This window comes from Cornus florida, unplaced genomic scaffold, assembly GCF_030987335.1.
Source record: "Cornus florida cultivar Cherokee Brave unplaced genomic scaffold, ASM3098733v1 CherokeeBrave_3.0.0_Hap2_Chr11, whole genome shotgun sequence".
Classification (NCBI taxonomy): Eukaryota; Viridiplantae; Streptophyta; class Magnoliopsida; order Cornales; family Cornaceae; genus Cornus; species Cornus florida.
This window is the reverse complement of record NW_026775581.1, coordinates 18,268,191-18,281,878: the sequence shown is the minus strand read 5'-3', so window position 1 is coordinate 18,281,878 and position 13,688 is coordinate 18,268,191. Positions and strand designations below refer to the sequence as shown.

General features: G+C 37.5%; 1 protein-coding gene across 1 annotated transcript in view; it reads right to left on the bottom strand.

The window, feature by feature from the left end:
• Positions 1-5,633: 5,633 nt before the first annotated feature.
• Positions 5,634-13,688, bottom strand: part of LOC132287157 (uncharacterized) — a 31,725-nt gene continuing 23,670 nt past the window's right edge. Inside the window, exon 3 of the mRNA XM_059789678.1 lies at positions 5,634-5,882. Coding sequence (XP_059645661.1) covers positions 5,755-5,882 — 128 coding nt within the window. The 3' untranslated portion in view covers positions 5,634-5,754. The remainder of the gene's footprint in view (positions 5,883-13,688) is intronic.

Here is a 13,688-nt window from a genome sequence, read left to right as displayed (position 1 = left end):
CTCTAATGACACAAATAATTATTACCCTAAGCTTAACGGTGTCCTGACATTTTGTTTCGAGCTGGGGTATGGTCTACAAATGTCCAGTTAATCCATTTTGGCCAATTCCATACTCAAACAACAATAACATTATCCGTCATGCTTAAGGCCTAAATCCTTAAATACTCAATCAAATCCCCATAATCCAAGTCACAAAATCCCCAAGTACTCGATCAAATCCACCTTATCCAAGTCACAAAGTCTCTAAGACTCAAACCTTACAACAATCAAATCAAACTGCCATCAAGCTAAGAATCAGGATCACAACTCGTGAAACTCTTCACTAATAACCTTAATACTTTGTATCCGTGTTTCATATATTATATTAAAGGAAAGGTTCCTCAAGACATAAGGATCACAGACTCAAAACTCCATTTTAACACCTCATTTGTATGCCAAAAGAATCAATACTCGCAAAATTCTTGAATCATAATGGGTCTACCCTATCAAGGGAATCTCTGTTAAGATCCCTTTCTAAGAAACGTGACTGAGCCGCTGACAAAATGATCACTAACCCGTGCCACATATAACTCACAGTCCACACACATATATCTCCTCTTGCAATCTCGGCCCATAAGGTTACACCCAATGTAATAACACATAAAATACATGCATGTAATGAACTCAATATAAACCCTCTACCTTTGGGTTATAAACCTATCGGTAGTAACCCACAATGCAAACCTTGTCGTGTCCTATGGGGACATCTGACAACAATCACAGTCACCACCTAGCTCAAGCCATACCATAACTGTTAACACCACTAGCATAAGTTAACCGCTTGTCACTAGGCCAAAATGTAAATTAGCCATCCCTGGCGTGAGCCAACTGCACACCGCTATAACAACCCTCACCATAGTCAGACACAATATTGTCCGCTTTTGGCTCCCTAGACCAGAGACTTCCCAAGGGATAACCCATCCTAGTACTACTCCAGGTTAAACACACTTAACTCTGAAGTTCTGGTGGGTTCACGGACATCACGGTTTTAAAATGTATTATGTTATAGAAGGGTGTTGAATCTACATATAGCACTTGCCCCATCCACACCCAAGCGATATGGGATTGTGCACCTGTAGCTTATCTAGTGTGGTTACCTACTGGTGCCACCTGCACACTCTTACACACACCTGCTCACAAGGTCACCACAATCACCTCCCTTTGGGGCCCAACGTCCTCGTTGGCAACTCTTCCGGCTGGATCAGTCTCTAATACCATTTGTAACAACCCCCACCCTATCTAGACACAATATTGTCCACTTTTGGCTTAGCCAAACAAAAAACTTCCTAAGGTGTCACCCATCCTGGTACTACTCCAGGTACGCTCAACTCTGGAGTTCTAGTGGGTTCACGGTTATCACGGTTTTAAAACACATTGTGTCATAAAAGGGTGTTGAATCTACATATAACACTTGCTTTATCTATACCCAGGCAATGTAGGATTGTGCACCTATAGCTCACCCAGTATGGTTACCTACACGTGCTACCTGCACACACTCACACACACCCGCCTACAATGTCACCACAATCACCCCTCTTTGGGGCCCAACATCCTCGTTGGCCACATTTCCGGCTGGGTCAGGCTCTGATACCATTTGTAATAACCCACACCCTAGCCAGACACAATATTGACCACTTTTGGCTACCCCGGACCAGAAACTTTCCAAGGGGTCACCCATCCTGGTCCTACTCCAGGTTAAACATGCTTAAATCTGGAGTTTTGATAGGTTTATAGCCATCACGGCTTTAAAAAGTTGACAATATTTAAGATGTGTTGTGGAACAAAGGAGTTTAGGTTAACCTATATTATACATTATATGACGTGTTGATTAACCTATATTGTATTGTCTATATATATATATCTTATCCCATAATTGTTTTAGTCAATTAGTCAATTATAACGTACAACGTGTTAGTTAACCTATCTCGTATGTTGTGTGTGTGTGTGTGTGTGTGTGTGTATATATATATATATATATATATATATATATATATATATATATATATATCTTATTTCATAATTGTTTTTAACCAATTTTGATAATATTATATTGGTTGGGTTGGGTGTAGGCCAACTAATCTTGAAAATTTATTTTTTTGTACAACGTTGTATTGCGTACATATTGGTTGAGTTATATCATACATTATATATATATATATATATAAGTTTTATTCCATAATTTTTTTTAACCAATTTGGATAATATTATATTGGTTGGGTGTAGGCCAACTAATCCTAAATATTTATATAACGTGTACATCTAATTGGGTATATGTTATAACCACTTTGGGACAATGTGGAAGTGGTTGGTAATGAATGTCATATTATATTGGCTAAATAATTATATAACGTATGGCGTGATATAATTATTGCCCAAGTTATATGTGTAGAGGTCTTACTACTATCAGACATGGAGCTAAGGGAACTTAGATCATCTTCTTTGCATGACTAACTTATAACTAGTTATGTTACCAATATGTTTGATGTGGTTACAGCTTGTTTTACTATCAGACATGGAGCTAAGGGAACTTAGATCATCTTTTTTGCATGACTAACTTGTAACTAGTTATGTTACCAATATGTTTGATGTGGTTACAGCTTGTTTTGGCCAAGGGTATGCCCTTGTTGATGATTGTACTCTAATTGTTATATCTATAAAAAAAATTCACATTTACCCAGGAAAAAAAAAAACGTATGACGTGATATATTGGTTATTACCACTTTGGGCAAATGGTAATGGTTAGTCACTTTGACCATTTTGTGAAAATTGGTGGGATTTGAACAAATGGTTAATTGTGTAATGTACGACATAAATTAATAAGTTGTTCATTGTTATTTATCATGTGTATACATGTTATATGTGAATGGAAATCTTGGTATAAAGATTTATATGATTTTATTCATGTTTAATTAATGCATGCGTTTATTTATTGAATAATATTTTGTGTATTTATTGTATTGTACTATGTGGTTGATTCAGAGGCATAGACAATTTTCCAAGGCACAAACAGATTTCCTTATGACGTGGGAACAAAATACCTATATAGGAAGCATGGTTCATATGCTATTAAATTTGTATGGACAAAAATATACTTATGAAGGCATGAACGATTTGCCAAAGAATAAATAAAATGCTATATGAGTTAGATGGATAAATATACATCTATTGATATTGTGTTTGTAATTTGGAGGAAATAAATATTCTTATATTAGAATAAACTAGTGATTAAAAGATATTATGGTATTTATAGTATGAATAAAAGTATACTTGTGGAGGCATGTATGAGTTGTCAAAGTATAAGTGTTGTTATCTGATTTTTATAAATAAAATCATTGGAGGATATTGTAATTGGGATTAAAGGAAAATATTCCTTAAATTGTTATTTATTATTTAATAGTTAATTAACTGTTTTAAATTAGAATTGGGGTTTAAAGGAGTTTATCTTAAAATAGAATTTACTTGATGGTTGGTTTAGATATGGATGTGATTTTTATCATTATTCATAATCTTGGATTTCAGGGAATGTATTAAATGGACTTGACTTTTATATTATATATTTATTTATATATATGTATCATCTTATATTAAAGGTTAAAACATTAATTAGGATGATTTTGGGTAGGGATATTTTGATACCAATTGTAACGACCCCCACCCTATCCAGACACAATATTGTCCGCTTTTGGCTCCCCCGGACCAGAAACTTCCCAGGGAGTATGTGACGGCCTAAATTCATAGAATCTGGTGCATCAACTACAGTGATGTGAAACCCTAACTCGATAACGGATCCGGAATACGGAAGATAAGTCGAAAAGGTTAAATGGTACCTTCCGGCATCGATGACGCTCAAAGAAGCATGAACTAGGTCAAACTAGGTCATGATCTCCATAAAACGTCTCATACAAAGTTATAAGCCTGAAATGAAAGCATGAAGAGAGAGATAACATGCAAAATGAAGTGTCCAAACCAGGTTTTACAACCCATAAACAAACTGGTCATCTGAAATGTCACTTTGGTCGTCTGAAATGAGACAAGTGCTTCAGTCATCTGAAATGGGAAACCAGTCTACCAGTTGTGGTCCCTATAGTACTTTAGCTATTGTCTAAAAACTAAAATTGGTCCCAATGCAACCAGTCGTCCCAAATAGCATTTTGGTCAACCGAAATGCCTCGAGAAAGTGTAGAAATTTTGTTATGAACTAGAAAATACTAAGTCTCCATACAAGCCTCAAAATCCTCAACATACACTGGTCTGACATGAAATTAAAAGTGTGTGAGCATACAGGTAAGTGATAAATACATGAGAAAATGAAATACAAATGGCTCTAAGGCCTCATTATATGTAATCATCCAAAAAAAATATACTCTATATATCTATGGTTACAAAAATATACAAAAAAGGGTATACTAAACACTTTGCATGCATACAAAAGATGTGTGTCCATGACACAAAGCCCATAGTACACTAAGGTTGGTGTGCATTTAAGAAAAGCACCTCCTTACTTGAAAAATATATAATCAACGGGTGTGAGTAAATTGAATTACTCTGTAGGAAAATGCATTATGCAGATAACCTAAAGTTTCAGAGGTTTTGCAAGTATAATATAGATAAATACATGTGGATTATGCCTCCTAACGTCTAGTTTCAAGGTGAAGCTAAGGAATTATCCTAAAACTAATTTTGAAGCATTTTAAACGAAATCCACAATAAGTAATGCACTTAAAAAAAATTGGAACATCCAATGCCAAACCACAAGTTACAAGTATACAAAATTGTCAATTTGGAATCTGTGACGGCCCGAATTTCAAAGAACCCAATGCGTCAGCGAGTAACCTAAAAACTGACCAGATAACGAGTCCGAAACGTGGAAGTAACAAAAGAGAAAATGTCTCAAGAGATGGACACCACCTCTAAGATTGCAAAGTGACCTCCTAAGAGATCATAAGACTCAAAAAGAAGTAAATGCGAAAGCTAGGGTTTAAAACTGTCAAAGATGCCACTAGGGGTAAAATAGTCATTTCAAATAGAAATGGATGCTACCATGCATATCATTGGATAGAAAACTAAAAACTAATAAACTTTGACTCAAAAATCACTTGATTTGGAGTTAGAATGAAGAAGATATGAATTTCTTCAGTTTTACAAAAAAGTTATCAAAATGTGCCCAGTACGATCGATTTGACTGCGATTAGTCATTTTTTTGAAAACACATGATTTTCAAGGTTAAAACAAGACTTTTTGAAAAAAGTTTATGAAGAAACCCCCCCCCCCCCCCCCTAAAAATGAGTCTTTTGATTAACCATGGTCCAAACCAATAATGAAATGCAAAGTAAAATGACCAAAATGCCCCCGAGTGCAAAGTATGTCAAGAAGATAAAAAATTTGGCTGTGAGCAGTCATTTTTTGAAAACGCTTGATTTTCAAGGCGAAAATGGGACTTTTTGGAAAATGTTTGTGAAGAAACCCCCCTAAAAATAAGTCCTCTGATCAACCATGGTCCAAAACAAAAATAAAAACCAATATAAAATGACCTAAATGCCCCCGAGTGCAAGGTATGTTAAGAAGATAAAAACATGCTTAAAAATGACATCCTTTACATACATAGAAAGTTCTTAGTCCTTGGCCTCATTACATACAAATTAAAGTAGCACCAAAATAGAGTACTTAAGTTCATATTACACATCCAAAAGGAAGCAAGGCATGCTTCTAAATAAGTTATACATTAACTACTTCAAAAAGAGCTATATCATGCCAATACTTGCATGTCAAAAATATACAAAAGGTATCCAAATGAAACTCAAGCCAACCTAGGGATGTTGTGCATCCAAAGAGAGTCTCCTTGCCTGAAAACAAATATCAATTAGGGTGAGTAAACGAGTTACTCAGTAGGATGAAGCGTATGCGTATACCTTAAAGTTTCAATGGTTTTTGTAAGTGTAATATAAACCAAACACATGCGGATCATGCCTCCTAGTGTCTAGTTTCAAGAGGAAGCTAAGAGATTATCCTAAAGCTAATTTTGAAACATTTTGAAATCAATCCACAACAAGAAACGCAAGTAAACAATATTAGAAACACCAATGCCAACAACAAGTTACAACTACTTAGGATTATCAACTTGTAATAAAATGCAAAATCAAACAATTGTAATATACTTGCAAGATTAACTACCACAAGCTAGTAGAATAACAAAGTTTACACCACTCTAAGGACTATAACTCAACAGATACATAAACTTCGCTATAATGTAACTCACGCATGTGACTCCATGATGCAATGTGATGTAATGCCGGATATCTTATATGATTAAATGAATGGTGCACTTCCGCACCCCATTGACCAAGTGTGATTAGGCATTTTCAACCCTTGGACTCGATGTTGACTTCTCAAGTTCGGATAGCTTCTATCCTTCAATCATGTCATGCATGCCATACACACATAACTTGTAACCTCATGAACAAAATGATGACCACTATGCACCTAAGGCCAAAGTGGCGCACACACACCATGATTCACACATATGGAGAATATATCAATAATTTCACAATACTAAAATAATGTTAACTACTCAATAGTCATTCAATCATGTTCTTAATTTGTACACACTTATACTAATATTATGTCATTCACATAAAGGATTTAATCATGCTAGTATTGTAAACCTTAGACATGTAACTACACAAGTTTTCAAAACTACAATGGCATTTACAATGTCAAGTTTATAATGTGAATACAACTATGCTACTACAAGGTTGTCAAATTAGGAAATCCATTCATGTTAACATGGTAAACCTCAAATCTATAATTTAAACAACAACTTAGTATTAATTTCACAACACATTCAATCATAAGAATAATTTTAGAATATTATAATTACAACAACAAAATAATACTATAATTTAATTCTCTACAAAATGAAACTACAACTACACAAGACATAAATCATATATAAGTCTTGCACAATATGAAACCCTAGGTTAGATATATACAAGATCCATCTATATGAACCTTAGTTTAGTGTGTTTATGGATCCTTAGTTAAATGGTAGAACTTTGTTACAAGAATTTGGCCATATAGTGATTAGGAGGCTCAACCTTCCTAGGGATTCCAAAGTAGAAAGAATTCAGATTAATGGGGGCTGGAACTGGTGTCTACTGCAAGATGACACCTTTGATGAATCAAGAACTTTTTTGAATTTTGTACCACTTCATAATGGCAATAATAGAGTCTTATGGAATGGTCGTCAGTTTACTTTCAAAAGAGCTTGGAAGATTTGTAGAGAAGCCCATGAGCTAGTGGACTAGTACAAAGTTTGTTAGGGGAAGTCTAGACCTAGATGGTTAGTTAATGTTGTGATTGTCTTTCTTAATAGGCTGCCTTCAATGGTAAATCTTAAGAAGAGGAAACTACAACTGGCTACTAGGTCCTATAATTGTCTCCATCAAGAGGATAACAGAGACCATCTGTTTGTCACATGCCAGTATGCTAGATCCATTTGGCTATAGATTGTTGTAGTTTTGGGATGGAATGTGCAATTTTCTGGGATCCACACCATCGAGGATCTCTATTTGTGATTTGATTAGTTGCCTCGTGACTCTAAATTGCATAGAAGCCTGTTTATTGCTCTTCTTTAGGGTATTTGGCAGGAGAGAAATGCTAGGCTGCATGGTATAATTCATAGGTCTCCTGAAATAGTAGCTAGACAAATTCTATTTCAAGTTCTTGATGTATACAAAGTTTCAATCTATGATTTCTTGTAATGTGCTTCTCCTTTTGGCTTGTATTAGAAATGGTCTTTTTCAATTGTATTGCCCAGTTTCATTTCTATCTAGGGTATGCCCTCTGAGCTCCTGTATTGTTTGATCCTTTTTAAATACAACACCAATTATGAAAGGAAAAAACAATGCACCTTAAGATTTTTATTAAAACAATTAATTTCAAGAAATAAAGGAATATTTATAAACATTTGATGGAGAATATGTCATCAAATTAGTATGATTTTTATTTTCATAATTTATTTTAATAAGAAAAATGGGTAAATGTAATTTAATAAGAAAATGGTATTATAGTCATTTAATAAAATTAGCCCATGAAAGGCATGTGGGCATTTTGTAACAAAATGTGATAGTTCAGGGGGTGTTATATACAAAGTATAGTTTAGAATGATTATTTGCAAACTTGGACATAGTTCAGGGTAAAATTTTTCTTTTGGTAAATTACACTGACCTTCTCCTAAGGTTTGGACAAATTATACACGGATAGACTGTTTGACCTCTCTTTTGAATGTGAAAGTCAACAATGCCTTTTATATTTTAATATTTTAAAAGAAATTACTTTTTTTTCCAACATTATTAAAAAAACACTCCCCACTAAAAGGAAGGTCAACATTATCATTTTATATATATATAAATTAAGGGAAGGGTTCTCATTGAGCACACGCGTCAGATCTAAAAGAAGGTCAAAGTTATAAAGGCCAAATGGTCTATCCGTGTGTAATTTGTCCAACTATCAAAAGACGTCAGTGTAATTTACTCTTTTTTTTTTTTTTTTTGCATTTTACCCCATTTACAGGAGTATAAAAGTACAAAAGCAGTTAATACCATTTTCCTAAATTGATATTTGTAATGGTCAAACCCCGCCAGGTTGGCCTAGCGGGTGAGAATTTGGGCCCTTATGAAGTATCAAGTCTCAGGTTTGAAACTCTGGATAAATAATTTTCGTGGGCATACTTAAACGAGTTAAGTTGTAGTCACACTGAGCCCTGAACTTACCCGGTTTTGCCTAGTGCACGTCGCTTGTGGGCCTCCCTTATAAATAAATAAAAAGAAAAAATATTTGAAATGGTCAATTATTAATATATATATATATTTGGTAGAGTCAATTATGACATTAAGGTTTCTTGTAATATAATTACTTTTTCTAATAATATCATTGAACTAATAAATTAATAATTGTAGGCTATTGAAAGTAAACAATGTAATCTAAATGGTTTTAAAAATAATAGGGCCAATTGTAAAAAATCCTCCTCGACTATTAGTGAGTTGCGAAAAATAGTCTTTATGAATAATTTTAGCAAAAAATTCCCCTTAACTACTTGAAGGGGGTGTATTTAACTTATGTCCTTTTAGTAAATTTTTGAGGCAATTTTTTTTGGATGAAATTAGCCCGTGATCTTCATTTTTTAGTCCCAAGAATATTTTAGTCCACGAAGCTTCAGACCACACACCAACTAGCCATACATCAAATTCCATATTGGGTGTTCCCAACTCATGATTGGGCCGGTTTTCAAACTTTACAATAGCTCTCAAACCCATAAACAAAGACGATGATCAATTACCATTGGCGCTAATTATTATTTACATGTGTATAAATGAACAAATATATATATATATATATATATATATATATAATGAAATTACAGACTTTTGCAGGAGGAAATTGAGGAATTGGATATGAAAGAGAGAGGCAGTGATTTGGTCTTGAATTGCTAAATATATAGTATATATTATGCAATGGATGATGATCATTGAGGGAAACTAACTCACTTTACCAGCACACTGAAGATCAGCGGTAATGGAGAATAAAAGATTTAACCCATCAAGGTCGTTGTCAGCAGAGAGTGAATCGGGGAGAGATGATAGAGTGAATGAGAGAGAGATTAAATGCGAATAAATTAAGTACAAAAGAGAGATTAAATCGAAGAATTTATCAGAAGGAAAACCCTGGAAAAACCGAAAACTTCACTATTGAAGACGATAAAAGACAGCGCCGGCTATGCTGCCGGTTTTACTAGAGATAAGCTCGCTGGAACTAGCCTCACTGGACTACTATTGAAGGAGAAAATGCAGCAAGAAGAGAAAGCTTCAGCGACCAAATTTGATTCCATGAACTTTGGCGTCCAAAGTAGCAGCAGCGTCATAGTCCCGCAAATCCAGGGCTTCAACTACTAAGTCCAGCAAGCTTCTTGAACCAGGTCGATCACTGTGACCTTGTTCAACCCTCCATTGCGACCTTGTGGTCGCCGTACCCAAACCAACGAGACAATAATGGATTTCCATGAGAGCGACCAGCCTAGCGACCCAGGCTGTTGCCGAAATAAAAATAGCGACCTCATGGTCGCTACTCCGGCGACCACAACCGCAGTAGGCCCGTCAGCGAGCGGATGTCCGGCGATCTCTTGAAGATGTTTAAATAATTTCGTCAGAAAAATTGCCTCACAAATTAGTTGAACGTAGTTGTAGGTCCAAAATTTCGCTCAACCAATAATAATTAAGAAAAATAAAACAACTCACTCAATCAATAGTAAAATAAACAAGAACAATATATCTCGAAGCGTAGAATTGCTTGATCCCTTTATTGGAGGTCTAAGCCTCTATTTATATACAAAAGATTGTAGAATTATGGTAGGACTCGCCTTGCTTGCCCTCCAATTCTTTCTATATAAACATTCTTTACTAGTAGAGTTCTTTCCATTGTCTAATTTTCCATACATAGAACTTGCCTTGTACAGAACTTCCTATCTCAGAATTTTCCTTCTACGGTAAATCCTTCAACTGATAAGATTTGTGCATTCTTGAATAACTGGGCTGAACATACTTTGATCCGGCTAGGCTTGAGTAACGGACCAGATGTTTAAATACTAACTAGTTGGGCCGATGACCTCTTGATTCGGCCTTGATGGAGGCTGGAGGACAAATAACAATGGTCTTGGGCTAAAAATACCCTCAATTTGGGCTTGAGCATGATGGGCCTTATATGTCCTTGGAGTGTAGTGATGACGTGTGCGCTTTTTATTGGAGGGAGTTTTTTTCCCGCCACACTTTGCCCCAAATTTCATTTTTAATTGAGTGACGGCTCCCATTAAAGAGGGAATTGAAACCGGTTTTTTACTTTGCTTCAGAAACGGTTCGAGGTCTTTCATTATTACTCCGTCATACAAGATTCTGCAAGAGTTACATTCGCCCTCGCTGCACTCCTGCGTTCTTCATTCCATCGCCTTGTCAGGTTAGTTTTTTTCCGCATCTTTCTCTTCAATCTTTCATTATGAGTACTTCATCTACTCCCGAACGTATAGATATTGGGGATTCTGAATCCACACCTTCATCTTCCCCCGTTCGCATTAGGGCTCCCACTCCTAGGGTTTCTACAGATCGTCTTTCGTTGAATCAATTAGGTACTTCCCCCCTTCCAGCCGAGACATCCACCTCAGGCTCTGATAATGTTCTTACTTATGAAGAGAGGAAAGCAATCATCTTTATTCGCCGCATCAAGTTCTCTATTGCTTCGGTAATGGAAGAATTTGATATTCCCGAGGGAGTAGAAATTGCAGAATATCCCGAGGGTGCCGATTTTACCTCCGGCGAGGGAATTGAAGAGAGTGAATTGCTTCTTTTGGTAGGGCATCTTAACGCCCTCCGATTCCCTCTTCATCCCTTCTATCATTTAGTTTTCAACAAGTTAGGTCTTGCCCCCCTTCAGGTAAATCCTAATTTCTTTCGCATCCTTTCGGCACTGTTGGTGCGCTGAAAATTAGAGGCTCTGGATTTGACCATTGCCGACCTTCTGCTTACTTACAATATATATAAGCATGGGACCGAGCCTGGTCGCTTCTTTTTTACCTTTCCCCTTCATCAGAGGATATGCACGAACCTTCCTTCATCCGAAAAGAAGTGGAAAGAAAGGATGGTTATAGTTAAAGGAAAATGGTTCGTGCCCCAATCAATTACGCTCCCCATCCTGCGCAAGTTCGGGAAATTAGGTATAGAATACTTAACCTCCCTTCATACCAAGTGTTCTGGCTGTTTTCCTTGCCAAGACTTAATGTTTCGCTGTACTTATGAGTTTCTTGGTGTTTTTTCAGCTACATTCCCATCCTCCGCAGCAAGGAACAGATTTTCTTTTCTTGAGGAACGAGTCTGGAGTGACCCCTCGCCTATCGAGGACCTGCTAACTTCTTCAAACCTCAAGGATATTGCCTCCAGTGCTGTTGCTGCAGACCTCATGGATCTGTCTCTACCATCCTTTAACAGTTTCCCCATGACTGAGGAGGAGATACGGAGGGCTGAGGCTTTAAAAAAAAAAGCCGAAGATGCCCAACCCTTGGTCGTTATTATATCTACTGAGGATAAGGTGGAGGCTGAGGAACCACCATAGTGTGCTCTGGTTGTGACATTGCTTTTGCGCCGCATCAAGTTCTCTATTGCTTCGGTAATGGAAGAATTTGATATTCCCGAGGGAGTAGAAATTGCAAAATATCCCGAGGGTGCCGATTTTACCTCCGGCGAGGGAATTGAAGAGAGTGAATTGCTTCTTTCGGTAAGGCATCTTAACGCCCTCCAATTCCCTCTTCATCCCTTCTATCATTTAGTTTTCAACAAGTTAGGTCTTGCCCCCCTTCAGGTAAATCCTAATTTCTTTCGCATCCCTTCGGCACTGTTGGTGCGCCGGAAATTAGAGGCTCTGGATTTGACCCTTGCCGACCTTCTGCTTACTTACAATATATCTAAGCATGGGACCGAGCCTGGTCGCTTCTTTTTTACCTCTCCCCTTCATCAGAGGATATGCACGAACCTTCCTTCATCCGAAAAGAAGTGGAAAGAAAGGATGGTTATAGTTAAAGGAAAATGGTTCGTGCCCCAATCAATTACGCTCCCCATCCTGCGCAAGTTCGGGAAATTAGGTATAAAATACTTAACCTCCCTTCATACCAAGTGTTCTGGCTGTTTTCCTTGCTAAGTCTTAATGTTTCGCCGTACTTATGAGTTTCTTGGTGTTTTTTCAGCTACAGTCCCATCCTCCGCAGCAAGGAACAGACTTTCTTTTCTTGAGGAACGAGTCTGGAGTAACCCCTCGCCTATCGAGGACCTGCTAACTTCTTCAAACCTCAAGGATATTGCCTCCAGTGCTGTTGCTGCAGACCTCATGGATCTGTCTCTACTATCCTTTGACAGTTTCCCCATGACTGAGGAGGAGATACGGAGGGCTGAGGCTTTAAAAAAGAAAGTCGAAGATGCCCAACCCTTGGTCGTTATTAGATCTACTGAGGATGAGGTGGAGGCTGAGGAACCACCAATGAAGAAATCTCGCCTCAACCCCCCATCCTCTGGCAAGGGCAAGGTCCCTTCTAAAAGCAGAGGGAAAAAGGCTGGAGTGGCCGAACCTGAAGATGAAGTCAGGGCCTTTGTTCTGGCTGAGACTGGGGCTCCTTGGACTCCTTCCTTCACCAGGGCTGACAAGTCAGTCCTGTACTCAGGGGATTCTGTGATTACAGACCCTTCAGCTGCACTGGCGGTGGCTCGAGGGATGTAGCTCCCAAAGGACAAGGAAGCCATCAACCAAATGGGGTTGGAACAACTACTCCCCTCTGCCCCGGTCCGGGCCATAGAAGTTCGCATTGCTCCTTCAGAATTATGTTACTCTTGCTTACTTATGTTTCCATTTATGCTCATATTTGTTCCTCTGTTATACAGAGTCTATACCACACCATGGCCCTCTGCGCCACTGCTGAAGCCCAATCCCTCTCCATCAAGAAGCTGGAAAAGGATCTTGACAATGCAGAGAAGAGAGCCACCACTGCCTCTACCAATCTGAAGATAGCTTCTGAAGCCAAGGATGCGTATAAGAGGCAGTTGGCAGCCTCTGAGGCTAAG